The 25821-nt window shown below is 40.6% G+C and overlaps 2 protein-coding genes across 3 annotated transcripts in view; both read left to right on the forward strand.

Annotated features, from left to right (window-relative positions):
* LOC135468955 (cyclic GMP-AMP synthase-like receptor 3) overlaps positions 1-25821 on the forward strand; it is a 91598-nt gene that overhangs the window by 37122 nt on the left and 28655 nt on the right. The gene's annotated exons all lie outside the window — the stretch shown is intronic.
* LOC135466369 (uncharacterized) lies at positions 3991-25403 on the forward strand. 2 transcript variants are annotated; one of them, XM_064743808.1, is made up of 6 exons: positions 3991-4038; positions 15191-16730; positions 18993-19858; positions 20357-20519; positions 20706-20874; positions 21304-25403. In XM_064743808.1, the coding sequence occupies exons 2-6, from the start codon at positions 15290-15292 to the stop codon at positions 21488-21490; spliced, it is 2826 nt and encodes a 941-aa protein (XP_064599878.1). In that variant the 5' UTR covers positions 3991-4038; positions 15191-15289; the 3' UTR covers positions 21491-25403. The 2 variants fall into 2 exon arrangements, with proteins under 2 accessions (XP_064599878.1, XP_064599879.1); XM_064743809.1 differs by lacking the exon at positions 3991-4038 and adding an exon at positions 4252-4405.

Genomic DNA, 25821 nt, shown 5'->3' on the forward strand with positions numbered 1-25821 from the left:
AAGTTCCGTTTGATTTGCATTACAAATGATATATTAATGTCAGACTAAACTTTTAATCTACTTCTGAGCATTCTCTGTGTGCGATATTTTAGTCAGAAGCATTTGTACTATTATAGTTACTTTTGTAACTCTTTGATGTTTCTGTATTTGAAAGCAGCTGCAACAATTTAATATCTGAACTGAAAAACGCCCCAAGAAGTTTATTATCGTACAAACCATGGCGAACCTCTCCATAATTTGATCAACTTTTTGTTGCTACCAATTTGATGAATAGTGATTAGTAGCCAAGAAATCGACTTTTAATATAGGTTAAGGTCTAGTTCACAGCTGAGAGGACGTCCAAAATAAAATGTGGGTATGGGACTTCCGCCAGCGCTGTGGGCGGAACGAAAATAGGAGCCATTTAAAGCTTAATTGTCAGGGACAAAAGTCAGGTGAATTACATTCGCCGACGGCTTCGCGGTCTTCTGGACAGTTTTAATCTCATTCCATCGCGAATACATGAGTGGTAATTCCATAATATCTCGCTTTTGTGCCTTACAGCTGTCAACGTTGGCAACATTTTTTCCGCGGGCTACGTATGCATGCCGAACGATGTTTGACTTTTCGTACTGTGTCACATCAACTCGATGTCTATATTTCTTGTCGTTTTAAAAGCGTCACTTAATAAATCTAATTTAGAATACGTTTCCAAAACAACGTCGTTGTCCACCTTTGCTCCTTTTACTCAAATATTTATTTATTCATTTGATTGGTGTTTAACGCCGTACTAAAGAATATTTCACTTATACGACGGCGGCCAACATAATGATGGGAGGAAATATGGCCTTTTACTCAAATAAGGTGACATATTTTAGATGATGTCGGTTTCTCAACATGACTGACGTAGCAACTGAGATCAATCTGGTAGACATAAAGTCACACCGTAACTCAAAACAAGCCCAGTTATCGAGTTCGACTCAGATTTCCTGAGTAAATGTTTGATAACGCCCAGAGTAATTTGTTACAAAGGTGCATAAATGTCTTTCCGGATAGACCTTGTATAAATTGGATTTGGCTATAAAATATCGCATACATTTATCGAGCTTTGGCAGTGGGGTAGCTAACTACAGATACAATGAGGTAATGGGCTGCACACGTCGCCCAGGCTAAGGATGGCAGCCTCCGCGTATCAGTAAATATAAGCCATCCTTAGACCCGATTTTCGAGCAAAGTGATTGGCTGAAACGCTTTCCAACTGAACAGTGAAGGTCAAGTCGGTCAACACCCAACTCTGCTCAACTTACGTCAGGTCGTAAGCGCTCGTGCATGCAAAATAATGACGAGACTCATTTGGAGTTGTACTCCAATCGTTACCTATATGCCTGTGAATGTTCAAGTCGCACAAGCCATCAGCGACTGGGACCAACTGCGTATGACCAGTTGAGTTGAGTTGAGTCACGTCTTAAGCTATAGTCTCCGTCTGAAAATCGCCACTGGAGAGGGACTTGGAAACTCGTACAACGAGTACGCCTGTCAACAGCTTCAGATGCACGCTCGTTGGAACAAAAGGTGACTACCCAATGTCAGAGGAAGAAACTGATGAACAAATGTAGGTCACCAAATCCGCACACCTGCATCTTATCTGAAAATGGCTCTTCTCAGAGGCACCCACACCCTTCAAAAGAATTCCTCCCTCCTCTGAGCACACAACTTATTCATTCACTCGTGTTTCATACACTCATTTATCCCTGTATCATTATATTCTCAACGACCCCCACGCCTCAAAGAAACAAGAACACCCTATGCAAAGCATCAGGTTTCTTTAACTGTCTTTTTCAAGGTACATTAAGCTAATGCCATAAAAATTTGGTCAATGTGACAACAGACGGATAAAATCCGGCTTTGAAGTCATATAGGAACATCTCTTTCTTTTTTCTATTGCAAAATGTCATTGCTGGTAGTGGTTAAATTTGTACTTTTACTTAGTCTTAATGTTATTACCTATACACAAAAATCGATTGCAAAATAACGATTTATATCCCTTGTAAAACATCGCCCTATCTACACCTCTTTTTATTCCAAAGCCAAAAGTAGTTTATCAACCAAATTTGAATACACACCAGTAATATTTTTCAGTGGTCGTAGAAATATTTCTTACATTTTATTTTCATTTTAAGTTCTACCGCAACAATAAAATCAATGTCCTCGCATAAAAATGCGGTCAAGAACACGTCTAAAACGCAACCAATGATTATGTGTTAGAATTAATGAAACACAATGTAAACAGCGCTCGAAATCTGGCAAATACAAGCGATGTCCATCATAGATAATGTCTTGGATTGTCAGTATTTCCTTTATAATGCAACTCATCCGAATCAACAATGCCTCAGTATCACAGCACTTTATTTTAACCATTAGATTCATATATAGCCAAGAAAACACTCCCATCACTCAGTGCTTATATGCTTGACTCACTTCTATAAAACAGCCAATTCATAGTGTTCAAGACATCTAGCTTATTTCCTACGACAGTAAACTCAAAAGATTTCTTTGGTTCCTTTTCGCAGCAAGTCTATATTTCATAGGTAAGACGCCGTAGGAATGGACCAAAGAGAAATTTTCATGTTTAACTATGTATATGTCTAAGTAGATGAATGCCTGTTTCGACGCAAATACAGACTCAAACTATATAACAAAACCTTTTAAGAAGAAGAAAACATAAAAATAATGCCAAAATCAGATGAAAAAGCGTCAAAAATGCAAATATATTGTTTAATATTTGTTTTCTTTCAGGAAGAAAGTGTACATGTATTTGAAAATATTTTTGGATGGCACGGTGCATATTTGAGACAACCTCTTGGTATACATGTATATAGCTTTTGTCCGTCACCCACGTATATATCGTCTTTGCATAACAATGTTAAATTTAAATATGGATGTGACGCATGTGTAAGACGTTTATTTGAATATAAATTTGTTCTTTATATCCAAACACATAATCTGAATTAAATTACAATTTATGAATATATTAAAAAATATCAGTATAATTAAAATCCAGACTGAACACATTTGTTGGCTGAAAAGACCTATTTCTAGTGCAAATATATTTATTAAACACGCCTTACATCATCATTTATAACAGCACAAAGACCTAGAATATATACCAAAAGGTGGTCCCAGATACTCATCATACAGAAATTGTTTTCAAGCATGTGTTTCTCTTTAAAGAAAAAAGCGAAAATTTTTGCAGCAACCTTTTATGATGAAGATTGAAATCGTCCATGTTTATACACGCTGTAGCATATGTAACTAAGCCAGATATGTACACACCATATCAGATTTTTCTGGGATATCGCCATCAATTAATGTATAGTTAATAATATCAAAATGAAGCCATCTCTCTTGTCACACAATCGAGAGAAAGCTCTTGTCGTTTTTATAAATGCACAAAGCCAGATAGGGAGAGTAGGCCTATATCTAGTACAGTTCTATAAACTGTTTAATATGCAAGATGGTAACCTGAATATAATTTACTTATTTATCTGACTGGTGTTTCACGCCATACTCAAGAATATTTCTTTTATACGACAGCGGCCAGTATTATGGTGGGAAGGAGCCAGAATTGGAGCTAAACCAATTATGAACTCCGATAATTATGGTTTGTCATTTGCCCCCCCCCCCCCCAATACCCCCCCCAAAGAACATGCAAAAAAAATAAAATAAATAAAACAATACAGTGGTATATTCTGATTAAGGTGCTGCATTAGATCTTGGCTAGGGATTGTATATGGTGTATATGCTTGGGTGACGAGATAACATCAATGAACAACACACTCCTCAGTGGTCACTGTAGCAACAAACATATAGCATAAGATCTGACATCAGTCCTGCCTGTCATGGGTGAGGCCACGTGTCTACCGCTCGTAAACAACCAAACACATGGGAAACAGCGCCCTCTGGCGAGCAATCTCGGCAAATATGGCGACGTCTGCCAAATGCGGAAACGGGCAGCGCGGCCGAAAACAAACACAGAAAACATCCAAGCAAAAGAGTCAGGTTGGTAAATTTTCTCTTGTATGTATTTTATGTGCTTGTAACCTTCATGAGACAAAGGAAAAGACCTTTGCGGATTGTAATCGGTTGTAGAATGACAGTATTGACATTGCCGTTAGATTGACCAGACACTTGTGACGTCAGCAAAGCGCGCTGTTTCACACTCGAGGTCACGCATGCACGCGCACCCAGCCTGCCTCTACCCTGTACGGAATATATGGCAATTAATTGCGGATGTCGTGGCTAAAGTTATCGCTCCAAATATAGATGAATTGTTTTATGGGGATTGGTGCAGTTGCCACATCTGTTGTCGATTTAGGCAGCAGGCTATATGGTGACATATGCATCCTGACGGATTTATGAATTGTGTGTGAGTTGATTTGCCCATCTGCTATGATCTGGATAGACTAACATTTCAGGGGTAACCCTGTTTCCTTAGACTAAACTACCACAAACAAATGCTGTTTTGATGCTAACATACAAGAGTGTAAATTGATAGTATCATGCTAGCTGTTCCCCAAGTCTTGCTTGCATACCTTATAATCACTATAGGCAGAGGTGCGGGTTCAAATCTGGCCTTGGGCAGTGAATTTGTAGATTCCACAGTCACCTCTCACTGTCTGTGTGACAGTATTAAATAAGCAAAATGGGCAATGTTCATGTGAACATTTGCAGAATATCATGTATGTTTAAGGCCACTTGTTTTCACAAATATGTTGTGCAGGCCTATCAGTTCATCTATAAATGACTAAGTATAGCTGGTTAATGGTTTACGCTGTAGGGCACTCTTTTTTTTTATGTGAACCTGATTCACGTCATTATTCACCTGCATGAAACAAAATAAGGGAATTTGCTTGTATTCCTGTAAAAAAGAATCTCCTGGTTTTATTAAAATAATATACATATATTGTTTTATAATGTTGAAGTTATGAACATGGAATCCCCAAAAGCTTTTCACTTATATATGTATTAAAACTTTCAGCATTGTGGTACTAGATTTTAACTAGATCCTGGTGGATTCCTGTAAAAGCAAATGTAGAGGAATTCATTTAGACTAGATCGATAAAAGAACAAAGAAAATAAGAGCCTGATTCAGGTATTCAGAGTTCCTCCACTCTTGGGAATGACTGTCATTGTGTATGGGGGGGCTCCGTGGCCAAGGGGTTAGCACACCAGCATGGCGCAATGACCCAGGAGCCTAACACCAATGCCGTCGCTGTAAGTTCCTGTCCAGCTCATGCTGGCTTCCTCTCCGGCTGTTAATGTGAAGGTCTTCCAGCAACCTGCAGATTGTCGTGGGTTTCCTGGTTTCCTCCCACCATATTGTTGGTCGTGTATAAGTGAAATATTCTTGAGTACGTCCTAAAGCAACAATCAAACAAACAAATAAATCATTGTGTATGTGAGTAATTCATGAGTATGGCATTTAACGACAAGCAGATACATAAAAATATTAGTTGCTCCTTAAGGTACTTGTAACTAGTGTTAACTACATGTACATGTAGGCTGTGTGCCTGGTAGTCCAAATTTACACATGTACAGTATATACTGTATTATTAGGTTATTGTGAAGTGTTTTGTACAAAATGGTATTGTATGAGCCCATGTTGTGTTGAAAATCTGCATTGGATGGGATGCCGCATTGAATCCCCTGCGGATTGCCAATTCAACATGGACATGTAGGCCTACAATACCACTGTATAATGTACAAAAGACTTAACAGTGACCTATTTATTATGTAGCTGAACCTGTCCAAGGAATTGAACCTCGCGCAAAAATAACGATCGAAGATATGCGTACAAATTCAGCCGGGCCTTGAGAAAGTTTTTTCGATCTCCCTTTTCACGGCGGGCAATACGCTCTGAATCCAGCGTTTATGTATTCTTAAGTCGCTTTTGATCTTTGCCTTAGTATTTTGCGAAATTTGGAAATCAACAAATAATGAAATTTATTCCCCCGTGCACATTTTCTTGTCAGAAACTTGATGAGCAAACGATAAACACAAAAGCATCCTCAGCCCAATGCTTTTAGCATATAAAGTTACTGCACTTTACTACCGTACATTATGAAAATATACGGCTCTCTGGGATCCAATATCGCTCCATGTACCAGACGGTCATGTGGTACGATCCGACTTATTACATTTGACCACAGTTATAGCTATATATAAAAGTCGGTGTACGTGTATCAGCAGTGCATCTACATCTACATCAGATGTAGTTAGGTCTCAAACTGTAAACAACACAATAATGTACACACTGATCAGGTTTTACTAGGTGTTAGTTATGTATGCTACATAGAGCAGGACTCACTGTAGATACAAGCTACATATAGGGTACAAGTAGCAGGTGATAGGACTCACTGTAGATACAAGCTTCATGTAGGCTGTAGCATGTGACAGGACGGAAGGCTTGATGCCTAGCAAGAAGTGTATGAATGTATGTATTCAGAATGATGCAATGTGTATGAAACTGAAATGAAATGGTAATGAAGTGCATGCAGTCTGCTAGGTGGACTGGTAACATGAAATAAAAAAAGTGTTGGTTGTTTTTAGATGTAATGGCATCAAAGTGTACAGTGTATTGTCCGAGTATGACACGAGAGGCAGCTGTCTGATCCACAAGGAGACATTTTTTAACCCCTCCCCATGACTCTCCAAGATTCTGCTGCTGATCACTGATGCTATGGGTATTTGCTTTAACTTTAGCCCCACCAAGCCTTGGAATTGGAATAGCCTTTGAATGAATGTATATCTACATGTGTGCAAACGTTGCACCGCAACATTTACCTTAAATGTGTTTACATCTACATGTACATGCAGTTGAAGCTGTAAACAAATAATCTGGGGAAAGGACATTAGTACTGTAAGCAGTAAAGAGCTCTGTGTGAGGAATTTTGTCCCTGGTGAAGGTTTGTAGAAACCACAATGCTAAAAGGAGCATCTTAAGTCTTAATGTTAAGCTCGAAGAGCGGTCAGTCTGTGTTTTTATGATGGTCATACATATGGCAGTGAAGAACCAGTGAGACTACCGCTACACATTGTGGAACCAGTGAGACTATTCCTGTTTTACTGCACATTGTAGAACCAGTTGGTCTGTTGCTGTATTACTGCACATTTTAGAACCAGCGGCTGTATTGCTGTATTACTGCACATTGTAGAACCAGTTGGTCTGTTGCTTTATTACTGCATATTAAGAACGAGAGGCTGTATTGCTGTATTACTGCACATTGTAGAACCAGTTGGTCTGTTGCTTTATTACTGCATATTAAGAACCAGTGGGACTATTGCTGTATTATTGTACATTGTAGAACCAGTGGGTCTATGGCTGTAATATTGCACATTGTAGAACCAGTGGGTCTATTGCTGTATTACTGCACATTGTAGAACCAGTGGGTCTACTGCTGTATTACTGCACATTGTAGAACCAGTTGGTCTGTTGCTGTATTACAGCACATTGTAGAACAAGTGGGTCTATTGCTGTATTACTGCACATAATAGAACCAGTGGGACTATTGTTGTATTACTGCACATTGTAGAACCATTGACACTATTGCTGTGTTACTGCACATTTTAGAACCAGTGAGACTATTGCTGTATTACTACCCATTGTAGAACCAGTGAGACTCTTGCTGTATTACTGCATATTAAGAACCAGTGGGACTATTGCTGTATCACTGCATATTGTAGAACCAGAGGGACTATTGCTGTATTACTGCGTATTAAGAACCAATGGGACTATTGCTGTATTGCTACCCATTTTAGAACCAGTGGTACTCTTGTTGTATTGCTGCATATTAAGAACTAGTGGGACTATTGCTGTATTACCGCACATTTTAGAACCAGTGGCTGTATTGTTGTATTTCTGCACATTGTGGAACCAGTGGCCTGGCCTATGTTACTACACATTTTAGAACCAGTGAAACTCTTGCTGCATTACTACATATTGTAGAACCTGTTGGACTATGACTGTATAACTAGACATTATACAACCAGTGTGACCATTTTTGTATTACTACACATTGAAGTATTTTCCATGGTTGCTGTTTTGGTATGTAAAGGTAACATGGAGTCAGGAGTCACCCTAGAATTTGATTGGTAGATTACGATATACATTGAGAATGTTTAAAGCCCTGGACCGTGGCTGGGTTATTGACTGGCTATCGATTGCCGTGTTAGGGCATATGATCCCACAGCAGTGTGAACCTCACCCCCATTCTGAACCCCTCAGCCATAGCTACCATGGTAACATCAAGTAATCTACATGTACGTGCCCCTGTGCTTGTGATAATTGTCTTGTGGTTAATTCTGATTAGCAGCAAGATCACTGACTGGCGAGGTATTTGTCTTCATTAAGTGATGATAAATGGTAGAGATCAACTCAGGCATGTTTACAGATCAGCTTCCTCATAACGCTCTGGTAACTATTAGCACCTCTGGGAGGTTCTACTGGTGCTTGTCACATAACGACATCTGATTACTCATAAACCTGATCATGGTTATACCTCATATAATTTGGGTTGCTGTGTGGCTATGTATTTCAGAAAGCGTGACACTACTCAGGTTTTTTTACCTGGACACTTGTGTAACTAGTGTGTACAACTGTGGATAGCAGCCAGCACTTTCATACAGGTAGATGGGTCATCTCTTTGCATTATGCCCTGTGAAAGTGAACATTAGGACAAGGAAGGGCTGTATAGACATCATAGGCAAGACCTAGTTTTGAACTCGCCACATTTTTGATCAAGGTGGTGCTGTGACAGTGGACAGTACCACTTGATCCAGCAGTCTTCTCGGCAGCTGTATTGTGTCATGTTGTTGCCTATTGGCTCTGATTCTACAGAGCATGCCATTAATGCTCAATCAATCAGGATAATGCTGTGGGGCTGTTTGACTTGACACTGGAGGCTCCATTACCAGGGCTGTGTTCTAAAGCCTGCCTATTGATCTACCATCCCTGGGTGGGGGACAGTCCGCTATTGAGGGGCAGGTCCAACTGTCTGGAGTTGAATCCGCAGGCTTAAGTACTGCTACTGAGACTCTGGGAAAGTGAAAGTCAATGATAAAGCCTTGCTTTGGCAATAAGTATGGACATTGATCACCCCCCCGCCCCTTCCCCTGGAAAATAAATGTACATACAATATAGTCAGATCCGAGACAAATATCCTATACTCATCTTGGGTGCACCAGTGCTTTGAGCCCGTATTCAGAGATCCTGGGGTAAGGACTTCTGTGTTGGTGTTCAGGGGTACAGGCTCTTGTGTCCAGGGCCTTGGGTACAGGCTTACATGTATATGTTCAGGTGTACAGGCTTTTGTGTTCAGGGGTACATAATTTGGTGTTCAGGGATACAGGCTTTGGTGATCAGGGATACAGCCTTTGTTGTTTAGGGGTACAGGCTTTGGTGTTTAGGGTACAGGCTTTTGAGATCAGGGGTACACGTGGTCACCTTCACTGATATAGTCCCAGACCTTTACCTTCAGTGGTATAGTCCCACAGGTTCACCTTCAGTGATACAGTCCCACAGCTTATATAGTGATATACTCCTGCAGCTTCAACTTCAGTGATATATTCCCACAGCTTCACCTCCAGTGATATAGTCCCACAGCTTCATGCTCAGCGATAGTCTCACAGCTTCACCCTCAGTGATAGTCCCACAGCGTCATCCTCAGTGATATAATCTCGGAGCTTCATCTTCAGCGCTATAGCTCCTCCTTTTCACCTTCATTGATATAGTCCCACACCTTCACATTCAGTGATATAGTCCCACAGCTTCACATTCAGTGATATAGTCCCACAGCTTCACATTCAGTGATATAGTCCCGCAGCTTCACATTCAGTGATATAGTCCCAAAGCTTCATTCTCAGTGGAGGCCTCTGTGGCTCAGTCGGTTAGCGCGCTAGCGAAGTGTAATGACCCAGGAGTCTCTCACCAATGCGGTCGCTGTGAGTTCAAGTCCAGCTCATGCTGGCTTCCTCTCCGGCCGTACATGGGAATGTCTGCCAGCAACCTGCGGATGGTCATGGGTTTCCCCCGGGCTCTGCCTGGTTTCCTCCCACCATAATGCTGGCCGCCGTCGTATAAGTGAAATATTCTTGAGTACGGTGTAAAACACCAATCAAATAAATAAATAAATAAAATCATTCCTAGTGATATAGTCCCACAACTTCACTCTTCTTGATATAGTCCCACAGCTTCATCATCAGTGATATACACCTTAATGTGCCAGATGTTTACTAATGCCAAGGCATTTCACAAGTGAAAAAGTGACTGATAAAACCAGATTTTGGCTGCTACTTGGAGATAACGTGCCTGTTTTCCTGTGGTCATAGGTGCACGTACTGTATCGCCTGTATGCGGTACTGGCATTGTGGGTATCATGCGATTTGATCAATCAAGTTTACAAACTCTGAAAAGATTCCTGGATTTTACTTGACTTTAAATGGTGCCTGTTGAGTGAGCAGTGTTTGTGAAGTATCTTCTGACTAAGGGTAGTTCTAGGGATCAGAATCCATGTCTTAAATTCTCAAAAGCAGGCTGCAAGGAAATATGTTTATTATGAAATTTCTCTGTGTTCAAGTGTTATTAAAATCAAACATCTATAGTGAGGGATCTTCTTAGACTCAGCCTGCTGAGATAAGTGTGGACATACAGTGTACTGTTGTACAGAGTTTGGTGTGAATGAAAAGGCTGTGCTCTACACCCCATACCCTACCCCCACTCCCATTGTCGAGCCATGTGTATCTGCTACTTTGGCTGATCCCTATCTAGGTGCTTCACACAGTCCTCATTGGCACACTTATTGCAACACATTACCCAGGGGCAACACTTTTGTAAGCTTTCTTAGTGGAAATGGAGCATATTCATGTGCAGTTGTACTGACAATAACAGAGCGCTGCAAGTTTTCTGTTTGCCATTTGTGCTGTGTGACACAGTTTATCTCCTTCCTGCTATTGACTCGGTTGACTGTGTGACACCCTACCCCAGTGTGATTGCCAAAAATAATGGCCCACTAGGGCTCCCTGTCTGAGCACAGGCCTGCCCACAAACATTGCATATGTGTCTGATGTTGACATCCTGTGTGCCCAAATCATGGCCCAATAGGGGCCTCCCTGTCCGAACACATCTCTGCTGATAGCACCCAGTACATGCACCTGTATCAGCTGTTGACATGCCATATATCCTGGGCTACTAGGGCTCCCTGTCAGGGCGCATCTCTGCTGATAGCACCCAGTACATGTACCTACTGTGGAAACCATGTATGGTTGTCCAAATCATGGTCCAGTGGGGCTGTAAACCTTGACACGTACCTGTTGACACAGCATTTTAATCCTATATTAGAGACTATATCACTGAGGATGAAGACTATTTTAATAAGGTTGTTGCAGTCTGTCCTGTTATGATCTAGGTCTGAATAATCAGTCAGTTTGTGGTTGTGCGAGGAGTCCTGAAAATAGGAGGTGATAAAAGCATTCATAGTGGCTTGTCCTTGATCTTGTGTGATTGATTACCTGTCCTGGTAATTAATGAGTAATACAGGTATGTGAAACCATGCCCTGCAACCATGACAACCAGGTAACTCCTAGTTTGCAGTATCCATGTTTGTGTATTAAGTTTATGACATATAGGTGGTGACACACCTGACAACTTCACATGTTAGAACAGGTAAAGTTTGACAGGTTAAGAGTTAATTTAACAGGCTGTTAGTGTAGAGCAGACTAGGGAAAGATCAAATTTGACAGGTACTGTAATATTCCCACCTATTGTTGTGTTGTTACGTTCATAATTGGACATGAACATCTATGAGAGTAAGGAGGGTACACTGGCTTATATTGATTAATAAAATTCATAAAAAACATGTAAGTAGGCTATACCCAGTGACAGTATACAGTATGAGCTGACCAATATACATTATTATACCTCATGCAAATTTATCGTTCCCCCATTTTATAATATCACATCATGTGGGGTTCAGCATTTCGTGATGCTGCATGCTGTGACATCATTACAGAAACAAATGCAATGTAGCACGCTAAATTTGCTACATCACATTTATTTTTGGTGGCGTCTTATTAAGCCTCATCTCATTACGTCACATCTGCTGCTTGCTTTGAGAGCCACTGTTTTAACAGTCATTGTCTTTGACAATTCACCGAGAATCTGTTAACATGACAGACCAGTACAATAAAATAATTATTGCCTGTTTCAGAGTGGAACTTTGTGATCTGTTGGCTCTTGACAGCTGATGGAGAACTCACACTGCGTGCCGACAAATCACGCTGTTCTACCCTGAAACATGCAATAATTGTATATTGTTCATCAAAATGTACAGGCATATAGATAGAAGTATCTCCTAGTATGTCTTGATCAGTGTCAATTGAGAAAGTGTGGTGTTGAATATTAATTCCTTGTGTTACAAGGGATTATGGGTTGTCCGGTGCAACTTTGCAAATAAATATGTGTCCTACCTGAATTGATTGGCACTTGCTGGAAATTGTAAGTGATTGGCACTTGCTGGAAGTTGTAAGTGATTGGCACTTGCTGGAAGTTGTAGGGACACTAAATATGGGCTACTGCAACATGGCCATTCAGATGGAAAGTTTACATTGAATTATATGTATATGTAAATATATATTTACACCATAATTCATATTAATATCAATAAATTAGTAGTGATATCCATCATATCATATATGATAGTCTATAAATAGCAGGCATTGGTCACTGTTTGTACATGTATGTTTATAGTAGTATCTGTAGTGCTAGTGAGTCTATAGTTGTGACATCTTCAGTGTAGTGATCCCCTCACATTGTAAAGCTGAGATAATATGCAGAGGAAGGCTGTCTGAATCAAGTGTACAGGGCTACCCTTAAAGTGTATGTATACAAGTAGTGCTTATTGATGGATAATTTCACAGTCTGTGACAGTATTTTACAGTGTTGACATGACACGTTGTAAACATGTAAGGAAAAGAGTGCCTGCCCAGATCAGCTGTCTGTACATGTATGTTATTCTCATATGTACACCTACATTGTATACATGTTTCTTTATGCGTTTATAATGATATTCCATGCTGAATACTTGTACAGGAAATGTGGACACTCTGGCAGAAGTACATATGCATTTGCATTTTATTTACAGTCACTGCGGTGCTTAGGGTACAAGGAAAGCTAATCCTCACAGGTACATCTAATCGTAACTACCGGAATTCTTCTAATTTTTGGGACAGATATTAATAGTGCTGAAAGCAGAATATTATATTACTTTCCGAGCTCTTTGGAAAACTAAAGACATGAGTACATGTATGTTGTACATGAGGTGGTCTAACCATGTTAGAAAAAAGAAACAAATATTCCTGTTACAGTTACATGTGTACTGGCTAAAAATTAGAAGAAAAAGGGTATACATGTAAAGGTGTCTCTTTATTTGGGTTCTATATTTTGGGTTAAAGTTGATAAATTGGTCTTAATTTTGATGTATTTAATATTAGAGTAGTTATGTGTGAAACAGATAGGGACAGGAGTCCAGTATATATTCATGTGTATACATGTATGCATGTCAGTTGTTTCATCCACCCATAAAACTGACTGTCATCGTGTTAGTGAAAACTTCTTGAGTATGGCACAAGTTTTGATCGATAAATACATACATACATACATAGGAATTGATCAGTAATCTTAAGGTCACTCATTTCTGACTTCAAATTATTCACTTAAAGGCATTTCTGAGTAAATTTTCCTTGACTTTGTAAATCCTCTAAAATAAATATTCCAAGAAAGAAGAGTCATTGATTTGGGATAATATTGATTATTGTATATATACCCACCCATGTTGAAATGCATTGATTGGCCCCACTCTGCTGTAAATCAACAGTTCCAGCCCAAAGGGACTTCACAGTGATGTTGTATAGCTAAAGTTTCATATTGTACCCGACCCAAACACTGTTAGTATAGAGAGACTTAATGCCAAATTGCATTACAATTAAGTACATGCATGTACAGATTATGCAAGGGATTTGAAAATTGTTAGGGACAAATAGATATATACATGTACACGTCTAGATTGCCATTTTTAGCTCAACACGGATGTGATAATATGTTCAGTTGAAGGGTATATGTGGCTTAGCATTATAAAGCTGTAAGGGTACAGTTCTTGTTTTGTACAGGTATAGCCAGCAGCCAATTTATTTTCCTCTACTCAAAATCTAATACTGTGTGTCAGGTATTATAACCATCTTCAAGTGAACAGCACGTCTAAACACCAGGAAAACAGCCTGGTCAAATAAATAAATTCATGTAGATGTACTTGTAAATTCTATCAGATATAAATTGAAGTAGGAAGGCTCACTGACTCACTGATCCCATACCTATCCCAGGAACTCACTGATATCATAGCTACCCCAGGTACTCACTGATCCCATAGCTACCCCACGTAGTCACTGATCCCATAGCTATCCCACGTAGTGACTGATATCATACCTATCCCAGGAACTCACTGATATCATAGCTAGCCCAGGAACTCATTGATACCATACCTATCCCAGGAACTCACTGGTATCAGACCTATCCCAGGAACTCACTGATATCATAACTATCCCAGGTACTCACTGATCCAGAGCTATCCTATAATGCTGTGGACCCATTAACCGTCTCCATCATGGCCATAGCCTGGCTAAGATTCACCTGATTGGCTGCTGTATTATAAGATATAACAGAACATTTCCAGGTACATGCCTTGGCTGGAGGACATCTGATGGCTCAGGCAGTTGAACATTTACAGGTACACGCCTTGGCTGGCAGATGTTTGATGGCTCAGGCAGTTGAACATTTACAGGTACACACATTGGCTGGCGGACATTTGATGGCTCAGGCAGTTGAACATTTACAGGTACACGCCTTGGCTGGAGGACATTTGATGGCTCAGGCAGTTGAACATTTACAGGTACACGCCTTGGCTGGCGGAAATATCATGGCCCAGGCAGTTAACATTCTGATCTCCCTACAGCTGATCAGAAGACCAGTAAGGTCGTAGACTCAAATGCAGGTCTTGCAAAGTGAAAAATACTTAAGTTTGGAATTGTGAGTTTATAAAATTTTTTATGTACTAAAATGAATGATTTAGCATGTACGTGTAATTATATGGATATTCTGTTTCAGATCCTGAAGAACAAAGTGAAGAAGAAGTGTCCAGTAGTGAGGTTACCACGCCTGTCTCTGTCTGCATGCCTGGGGGGTGGGGAAAAGAAGAAGACAGCCATGGTGGACCTGAAGTCAGCCTACGTGGCACTAGAGTACAAACATTACCACAACATCGGAAGTCGTCGAGCTGCTGAACAGGTCATCACGTACGATGAGTCTGTACCCATATATGAATCTCGATTAAACTCGCAGCAGACTGATTTCAACAGCAATCAAACTTTACCCAATGCTAATCTGTGTGCACCCAATGGCAACCATGGAAGCACCAACCCCAAACTTCATCAACAAAAGTGCAATACTAACTCTTCAAATGTGCAAACATCATCTCCCAAGAGTAAGAAAGGATCTGTGAAAAATTCAAAACTGACACGGGAAAGGAAAAAAGACACTTCCAAAAAAGCCAAGAAGAGAACTGTGAACAGGGTGTCCGGGGATGTTCTACACTCGGTGCCTGTTAGGAGAGAAGCTAGTCTAAATGCTAAGGCTAAACTGAACATATTTTATCATGAGACTGACCCCATCAAAGGCATAGATTCTAGTGAAGATTCCAGTGATGAGGAAACTTTAAGTGTTATTGCAAAGTCAGTGTCAGATGGAAAAAAGCAGGACAGAGTGTGTGAAGAGAAAGTCAAAACGCAGGACAAAGTATGTGAGAAAAAATCAACCACTTCCTCCCTAACCAAGCATAGAACCCCTGAGAAATGTGACAAAAGTCTTCATGAGAAACCCAGAAACTCAAAATCACCGGTGAACAAGGCCACAAGGGAGGCTGTTGTTAAAAATGTGAAATCTCCTGTGAAAAGGACAGCTGATTTAGAACTTGGTAATTCTGATAGCCCAAAGTATGCGCGTCGCATTGCCAGCCTGAATGCAGAGGCCATCATGGCTGTGACTGGGTCATCCCTGCCCAGCTGCACCCAAAAGGCCGCACGCACACAGGTGTTGGAGGCGGCGCGCACCAAGGCGTACATGTCCAGCAGGCGGGAGGTGGGCAGGTGGGTAGAAGGGCGGGGAGAGGAGTATATCCAAGCTCTTCACAGCAACGCCCCCATTGAGTGGAGCAACCGAGACCTGGTCAAGGACAGCCCTGTCAAGGATGGGCTTCATGTGAAGGAGGGGCTTCAGGGCACCTCAGACCCCCTCCATTTGGGGGACAGCATTGCACCTACCCTGGACAGAGTGGGCAATGTGGATCGTCCTCTGTGTCACACATATCAGTCACCAATTCACGTGAATGTGGAGGACTGTGGGCCGTATGTTGGAAGTCAGTCCCATATCGCAGCACCCCTTCCACGCTATTCCTTCTCTCCCGCCCGCAGCGTGGCCCCAGGCCCCCAGTGCCAGTCCTACACGCTAGCAGGGCTTGGTAGTCTCAGCAATGTCCAGATGGTGCCCTTCCATCAAACCTACAACAGCGCCTTCACTGTGCCCTGCAACCACAACATCAATGTGCCCTGTAACCATGGCAATGCCTGCAGTCTCACAGCCCCTTATTATGGTGAGTGTGTCTACCTGTATGTACTACTGTACTTTTCTTGTCCGAATGCACCATTCACCTCACAGACAGACAGAAAGTTTTTAGACAGGTAGAAAAAAAATCTTGCACATGTGACAAGTAAATGTTCATGAAAAAAAATTACATGTAGAAAAAGATTACGTGATGATGTGTGATATCAGTTGTGACACTCACTCATGAGCCCAGCATTGACCAAATAGAAGAGGGGCCTCCAAGGTGGGGGGGCTAGCACGCCAGCACGGCCCAATAACCCAGGAGCCTCTCACCAATACGGTCGCTGTGACCTCAAGTTGAACTCATGCTAACTTTGTCTCCGGCTGTAAGTGGAAAGGCCTGGCAGCAACTTGCAGATGGTCATGGGCTTCCCCCGGGCTCTGATTGGTTTCCTCCTACCATAATGCTAGCCACAGCCGTATAAGTGAAATACTCTTGAGTACAGCATTCAACACCAAACAAATTAATAAATTGACCAAATAGTCCATAGTAGAATAAGCTTGTTGTAAGTTACCATATTTACCAAAGAGTCTATCCTCACCCATTGTATATAGAGCAAAACTGCAGTGAAAACACAAGTGTGCATTGGCTTACATACGAGGATTAATTAAAAAGGCGTTTGTAATGATCTTCAGTGTGATAAACTCATTATACCAGTGTGTTTCATGAGGTTTTCTTGGGAAAATGTTAGGCAGCATATCCATGCATCACAACCTTGATGAAATATCAGGTTGTAAACGCACACAATACCTTCTTGATGAAATATCAGGCTTAAGCCCACACAATACTTTCTTGATGAAATATCAGGCTGTAAACCCACACAATACCTTCTTGATGAAATATCAGGCTTAAGCCCACACAATACCTTCTTGATGAAATGTCAGGCCTGATACCCACACAATACCTTCTTGATGAAATATCAGGCTGTAAACCCACACAATACCTTCTTGATGAAATATCAGGCTGTAAACCCATACAATACCTTCTTGATGAAATATCAGGCTGTAAACTGACACAATACCTTCTTGATGAAATGTCAGGCCGTGTACCCACACAATACCTTCTTGATGAAATCTCAGGCCGTGTACCCACACAATACCTTCTTGATGAAATGTCAGGCCGTGTACCCACACAATACCTTCTTGATGAAATGTCAGGCCGTGTACCCACACAATACCTTCTTGATGAAATGTCAGGCCGTGTACCCACACAATACCTTCTTGATGAAATGTCAGGCCGTGTACCCACACAATACCTTCTTGATGAAATGTCAGGCCGTGTACCCACACAATACCTTCTTGATGAAATATCAGGCCGTATACCCACACAATATCTTCTTGATGAAATATCAGGCCGTAAACCCACACAATACCTTCTTGATGAAATATCAGGCTGTAAACCCACACAATACCTTCTTGATGAAATGTCAGGCCTAATACCCACACAATACCTTCTTAATGAAATATCAGGCTGTGTACCCACACAATACCTTCTTAATGAAATATCAGGCTGTATACCCATACAATACCTTTTTGCTTAAATATCAGGCCGTACACCCACACAGTATGTTTTTGATGAAATATCAGGCCATATACCCACATAATACCTTCTTGATGAAATAACAGGCTGTTAACTCACACAATACCATGTTGATGAAATATCAGGGTGTACACCCACACAGTATGCTCTTGATGAAATATCAGGCTGTAAACCCACACAATACCATCTTGATGAAATATCAGGGTGTACACCCACACAGTATGTTTTTGATGAAATATCAGGCTGTATACCCATACAATCTGACAATAAAAGTTTGATGAAATATCAGACCATATCCTCACACAAAATGATCTCAGGCATGAAATTTGTCCTCTTTGTGGAGGAATTCCTCTTTGTATATACAACAAATTCATCAGAAAAATATTCAGAATTTAATTCAGAAATACTAAAAATGTCAAAATTATGAGTATGATGTGTAGTTTCCTCTTTTTCATCCCAGTGTCTGTCTCATCTCTGTGATCTTCTTGGTGAAATATCAGGCCGTATATCCACAGAAAATGATCTTCTTGGTATGTCAAAATGTTGAGAACATGGTTGTGGTGTTCCAAAGAACCTCGTACATGTACGTGTAGTGTCCTCCACCCATAGACCTGACTATCATGCATGTTTGTATACTGGAACATAATAGTACATAGGAACAATTGACAAAGCTGTCAAGTAAATCAACCTCTGGTGATCTTGTGTTGTCAGGTTATGTCCACAACAACTACTACCCTAGTGGTGGTTCCCTACTACAACCGCTTCCCGAGCCTTGCATCATCCCACGGCCGCACCCAGTGCCTGTCCAGTGTCCGCAGGCAGAAGTCAAGGTGCTCATTCACAATCCACATACAGAGCACCCGTTCATCACGCCCAGAGAAGAGTCGGGCCCCATCAAAGTGGAATCTCTCACCCCATCGCCCCTCAATCCCGCTGACCACAAGGTGCTAGAGGACAAACAGCCTGACCCTAAGTGTAGCAGCTCTCAGACCAAAACCAAATCCCACAAGCGCAAGCTGGGCCAAAAACAAGATGGGGGCTCAGAAGCCTACAACAACAGCAAGGTCAGCAAGAAAAGGGAGAAATCTGCAGAGGCCAAGAGAGGGAGCAAATGTAAGAAAAAGCCTGAAGGAAAGGTGCCAGTGAAGAAGAAAAAGCTGAGTGAGGAAGTGACAAAGGATCAGAAAAGAGACGATAAAAAAGTGGAGAAGAAAAAGAAATCAGCATTGACTGATGGGCCGACGAAAACAGCCAAGACAGACAATGCGATTGCTGTCTGTGGACCAAAAATCGAGGAGAAATCTCAGAAAAAGCAATGTAAGGCTGGCAGGCAGGAGGATAAAGGGAAGGCTGTTAGGCAGGAGGATAGAGGGAAGGCTGTCAGGCAAGAGGATAGAGGGAAGGCTGTCAGGCAGGAGGATAGGGGGAGATCGGTGAGGAAGGAGGAGAAGGGAAAGAGGAAGGATGGGCCAGGGATGCAAAAAGAAGAGTCGCCAAACAAAACAAAGCGGAAGCGTGTGGACAACCATGGCTGGTCGTGGATTGGAGCTCCAGACCTTAAGATCGTCCACTCTCCAGTGAGTCATTCAAATGTGTGTTTTGGTTGCTCATTATCTGTGAATTAGTTATTTTCTTGTTACAGTGTACATCCCATCTTTATTTCTTGCAAGAGAGGTTTTCTAAACAAGGTATATTTGGTAGGCTGTTTTTTTTGTGTACGTGTATGTTTCACTGATATAGAGAGCTCCATTCTCTTTTAAAGTCTGAATCACCAGTAATGCATCAAAGGTGTAAAACTGTTGTTTGTGTGCATTTTGCGCTATTCAGTGGCAACTAGTTACAAGTATATCTTTGAGAGCTTCTCTTGCCTTCTGGATGTTATTGGACTGTACACGCACGTAAAATCTAACACTTCCATGGAAGACGCTCTGTTTGATCTAGAGCGAGTTACACAAAGTGTCAGTTCACATCGTGCTACATGGTATACATACGTAGTTACATGCGCTCCACACAGCAAGTGCTTCATACAACTGGGCCTTCCTGATTGTTGACAGTATGTCCCGTATTGTTTTCAGCGAGAGATCCCTCCCACGGAGCGTCCATGTTACCCAGCCATGCGTCACATAGATGGGGACGAGGTGCGTGCTGGTGACTGCGTATTACTCTGCTCAGGACCACGTAAATCTGATGTCCCCTATGTTGCCAAGGTAACCAACCTGTGGGAAAACGCAGACGATGGTGAGTGGCGTCTTACAGTACATGTACATGTCTAATCATTTACTGTTGTCCACTGCAGTTTGGGGCCATGATAGATTTAATAGTGTAAAATGTGCGTTATTCGTAAAATTTGGAAAAACGGTTGGTATGAGTTATTGAGAAAGTTGTGGTGATTCATTGTTTTGTACCTGTCTTTTGTTCTACCAGGAGAGATGATGATGAGTTTGCTGTGGTATTATCGTCCTGAACACACTGAAACTGGGCGACGCCCACAACACATGGACTGTGAGGTGTTTGCTTCTAAACACAAGGATGAGAACAGTGTGGCTTGCATAGAGGACAAGTGTTATGTTCTCACTTATAATGAGTATTGTAGGTAAGTGAATGAGAACAGCATGGTCTGGAAAGAGGATGCATGTTATGGCAAGAACTGTAGGTGATCGAATGAGAACTGTGTGGTCTGTATCGAAGACAAGTGTTATGTTCTCACTTATATCGAGTACTGTAGATGAGTAAGTGAGAACAGCGTGACCTGTATAGAGTACAAGTGATGTGTTCTCACTTATAACAAGTACTGCAGCCATAGGTAAGGCAGTGAGAATTGAAGATGAGTGTTATGTTCTGACTTATAATGAGCACTGTAGGTGAGTGAATGAGAACAGCATGGTCTGTGTAGATCGCATGCATTATGTTCTCATTATTAACTGATAATAAAAGACAACAAAATGTTGTGAGGGTTTAGTCAGAGACCCTGTCCTAGAAATCTGCTAGTTTGTAGTCTGATGGCTTACATTGGCTGTTACAGATACCGAGCTGACTTAAGGTACACTGAGGAAGGCTGTTACAGGAGGACTAAGGTTGTCCCAGAGCCTGAAGATGATTATGCCAGATCAGCACGCTTACCTCCCCTGGATGCAGACCCAGAAATCGTGCTCCTGTGCAGACAAGTCTATGACTTCCGGCAGAAGAGGATACTGAAGAATCCCGCCTAACTCTTTCAAACATGTCATGAATATTCAGATTTATGGATAATTCCAGTTTATTTTAACATAATTTTTAAATTTTAATTCATGAATGATTAAGACATCAGTTTTAATGCCCACAGTTGTAACAAGTACATACGCCACTTTTCTCACCCAACATCAAACATTTAATGATGTTTTTATCAGAGTCTGCACAACATAGATAATCTTGTATACCATTGGTGCAACTGGTATTCCTTCATTTTGTATTTAACGGAGTAAAATGCATGTTTCGTACATCCACCCATTGTTGGAGGATTTTTCTCTTCTCAGAATCCTTAAAGTATTTGCAAGTTGCTTATTCACTGCATCTCTAAATCCAAAGACAAGAAATAAACTGCATAGATTTTACCTTTTCACATGTTATGTTGATAAAGTAGTTATGATAAGGATGTGTTTATATTTTAAAGTCTAAAAAATTGTACACAAGGCATTTGAAAGTGTACCTGTTAATCAATGTGATGAGATACATACAGCATAGGGTTGTACTCTGCTCTTTGTGAAGGGAAGAAATCGATAGACATAGCTGTGCGACACAGATTTCCATGGGGACAACCTGTGTTGTGTTGCTGTACATGGAATTAAATAACTATACCGATGTGGTAATAATGTCTGCAGTGTATTCTGCAGGAATTTCAAGGAACAAACTAGTTTTGAATTTATCCCATATTTTTCTGAAATTTTTTAAAGTGTTACAAATTACATGTATTGTAATCTGCTAATTTGAAAAAGGAATTTTTTGAGTGTATTTTCAGCGAATGTCTCCAGTAATTTAGTTCACTTTAAGTAATGGTATGCGCATATGTATACATGTCAAAAAGGAGGTTTTTGAACATTTTTAAGAATAATGGGAAGGTCTTGCAGTTTTTCGTGGCAAGTTTTATAGTCTTGTATATTTGAGATCAGGACAAGATGGATTGTATGGATCCCTGTGCAGGAGGGTTAAGTTGGGAGTTTTAGCTTTTGCTTTCTTCTGTGTTGCCAGTCTGCATTGATGAAATTGAAAGGGAATGATTTTTAATCCTGTGATTGAGATAATCATTTTAATACTTTAATTTATTTGTGTTTTTGAGGCACATGAGTTCAGTTCTGACTGAAAGCTGTTTGCTGATAGTGACATATTGCTGAATGACCTATGTCCATGGCCAACCCCTCAAGCTGCCAGACTCTCTGTGTTGTTGTCTTTGTTGTTGTTGCTCACCTCATTGTGCCATTAAATCTCTGAACAAGGATGGTGTTGGTAGTATTGGCTGTTTTTTATGTGATATGTGGATAGGTATGTGACAGAAGTATGAACTATTTGTGAGCAGACGGCTTGTTCCAATAATTCCTGTGATGATAGGATAGTATTCATAGGTGTAATTAGGAATTCCAGTATTGTAGAGGTATAAATATGTGTGTATGTTAACATTGCGTCATGTAAGATTAGAGGTATAAATGTGTATGAATGTTGGCATTGTTTTCATGTAAGGTGTGAATGACTGAAACATGTAGGTCATATATCATGATAACAGCCTCAGACTCGCAGGTTTCTGGGTGGTTATCAGGAAATCCTGAACCCAAGCTCAGCCTTTGTTTAGTGTTGGTTTTACTCAGTTGATGTACTTCAATCTTAGAGTGTTGATCACAACAAGCTGATTTCAGAGTTTTTCCATCTAACTTGTTGATCAATTACCTATGCAATACTTCTGTTCAACACAAAGGCGTTTTTTCTGTTGTCTATTGATTAAGTTATGAATTATCCTACTTTTGTACCCATTGTCCATTTGCTGTATAAATGACTATGATTTATTTATTGTTCTTCCTGAAAATCCATTTATGTACAGTTTTAATACACGATATGCTGTTAGATTCATTTTGAAATATACCTTTATGTATGTGTTACTAGATTTTGATTATTTAAAAGTATTGCATATATTATTATACATCCTTAGCATAATAACATAGTCTGTGTGATAAGAACCTGAGCAAAGAACACATGCTTCTATAGATATATGGATGTCAGAAATCATGTCATTTTGTCTGATGTGCAAACACTAAATTGCTGTTACATGTAGTTGATTTTACATGGAAGTGTAAAGTTTTCCCTTATTACAATAGAGCTTACATCTTGCCTAAGTCTACCTCCCCTGTTATCCTATCTTTCTGTCAGAATTGGTGTAGAGTTAAAAGTCAGACCAATATTTCGCTATATATAAGGTTTCAGATCACAGATAAAAGTTAGCAGTGGTGTACAACTTATTTCCTTCCTGATATAAAGTGATATCCCATTATTGTGATATGATAGAGAAGAAAGCTTGTAAATATTGCACTTTGCCTGGTAGCCTATCAGCACATGGATCGTGACGAAGATAAAACTTCACTGTGCTGTTACATATACCTGCTGTTTGTGCTAAGTCTGCACCTGTACATAGGCTGACCTCTTCTCTTGGCAGCACCGTTACTCTGTCCCCTTCAACCTTCATCCATGTGCCTTTGTCTGTAAACTGTTGGCTCTCTCCTGTTGTTAGAAATCAAACATTCATGCACCATGTCCGAGACAAGGGCAGGTAACTCTGTCAGATCTCAAATCCTCTGCCACTTCTGACACCAATTTTACCAGAAAGTTATCAGATCTGAAAATTGTCACCAAAAGTCTGGTAGTCTTTTTAGGTAGTTCAAAGGGCCTTCTTCAAGCACAGGACACATCACACTTGTTTGGGCAGTCACAATTTCTAAATGAACTGAAAATACCTTTTGTTACGTTGAAAAGGCAAATTTCCTTACAGGTCTTGTTTGTCCTTGCATTCTTCCATTTTATTTTGAAATTAAGTGCACTCTGGAATGCGGAGGATCCACGAAGGGCTCTGGAATATTGAGCTCATTCACATATCAAGTTGACAGCTTTTTGACAGTGTCGAAGCCTTCCTCAGAATGTGTTTATTAAGATGACTATTTTCTATACAGAATGCTTGATACATGTAGATGAAGGTACCCTAAACTGACTAAGTACTGTATTAGACCCAAGATTGCTTCATATTCTTCATTTTTGTTTTTCATAATCACTTCAAGACATTTTGAATGAGATTTGCATTTTGGAAAGATTGGAAAGATATTGTACAGGTTTGGAAAGTGATTTTTGCATGCTTGGCCTTCAGAACGGTTACATATAGTAATGGACTGTGTGCATTAAGCTGAAATGTGGAGATATGGCTGAAGGTCTTGGCTGGTTCACAAAGTGCATGCTGCGTTATGTATGAGTTAACACTCATGGGGACCAGTACTGTAGATGTAACGTCGCCATGGTAGTTACGTGCACAGAGCGATTCGTGAAACGGGTGCCAGGTGATTTAGAGGTAGGAATGTAGCTGATCAGCATGTGCCAACTACTGTGGTAAATGTTCTGGTTTTATTTCACCCATCAACCACAGTTAATAAGTTGTTTACTGATAAGAAGCAATTCAGTGTAAAAGAAAACAGACTGCCTTATGTGTATAATCATGGCAGCTATTGACCCAAATGAATAAAGCTGTAAGTATTCAAGGCCTGAACAAGTATGTACTGCCCTTGATGTGTGTGCTGGCAGGCCTCTAAACCATATTACACGGTCTTTTCAACCTACAATGAGTAGTCATGCAAGGTAAATCCTGTAAGGATTGGTAATTAATCTCAGTATGACGATGAAGATGGGCATTACTCATTTGAGATGGAGGCTGTTGATTAATCTTGTGATAACATGGAATAAATGAGGATGTGGCACATGTAGATGTACATTGCTCTCAAGCATGCTGCCTGCCACTGTTAGCTCTGGATCAGGAATGGCTTTAATATATTAGCTGCCAATACTCCGTAAATCAGCTCTATTAAAAATTGTATGTGAGGAAAAATTAAAAAGCAAAAAATGTGCACGTTACTTTGTTGTTGTTGTTGTTTTATGACTGATATTGTACAGGTTTAATATGAGGAATGGCTGGTATTACTCTTTGCTTGTAATGTCGTCCTTGGCTGATTCAGCTGAAGAGTTATTATCTCAGTCGCTCATTGGCCTAAACCAATAAGATTACAACTTTTAAGTCCAGCTCTGTTGGTTCTGCTGTGGTTATGGGTTAGGAGGTTTGTCTAGCCCACCCAGGCCCACTTAGCATTGGATGCTGATTTACTCCGGTTACCTCCACTCAACAACCTGACTGGTGTCATGATTTCCTCCACGGTTTCTTGCAGACATGACTGTCGAACAACAGCTGTAAGCTAACAAACCAATAGATTATTTGATGGAGGTTCTTGCCAAGTTTTATAAATTAATCTATGCACCATTGGGCCAT

The sequence above is a fragment of the Liolophura sinensis genome, chromosome 6, assembly GCF_032854445.1.
Source record: "Liolophura sinensis isolate JHLJ2023 chromosome 6, CUHK_Ljap_v2, whole genome shotgun sequence".
Taxonomy (NCBI): Eukaryota; Metazoa; Mollusca; class Polyplacophora; order Chitonida; family Chitonidae; genus Liolophura; species Liolophura sinensis.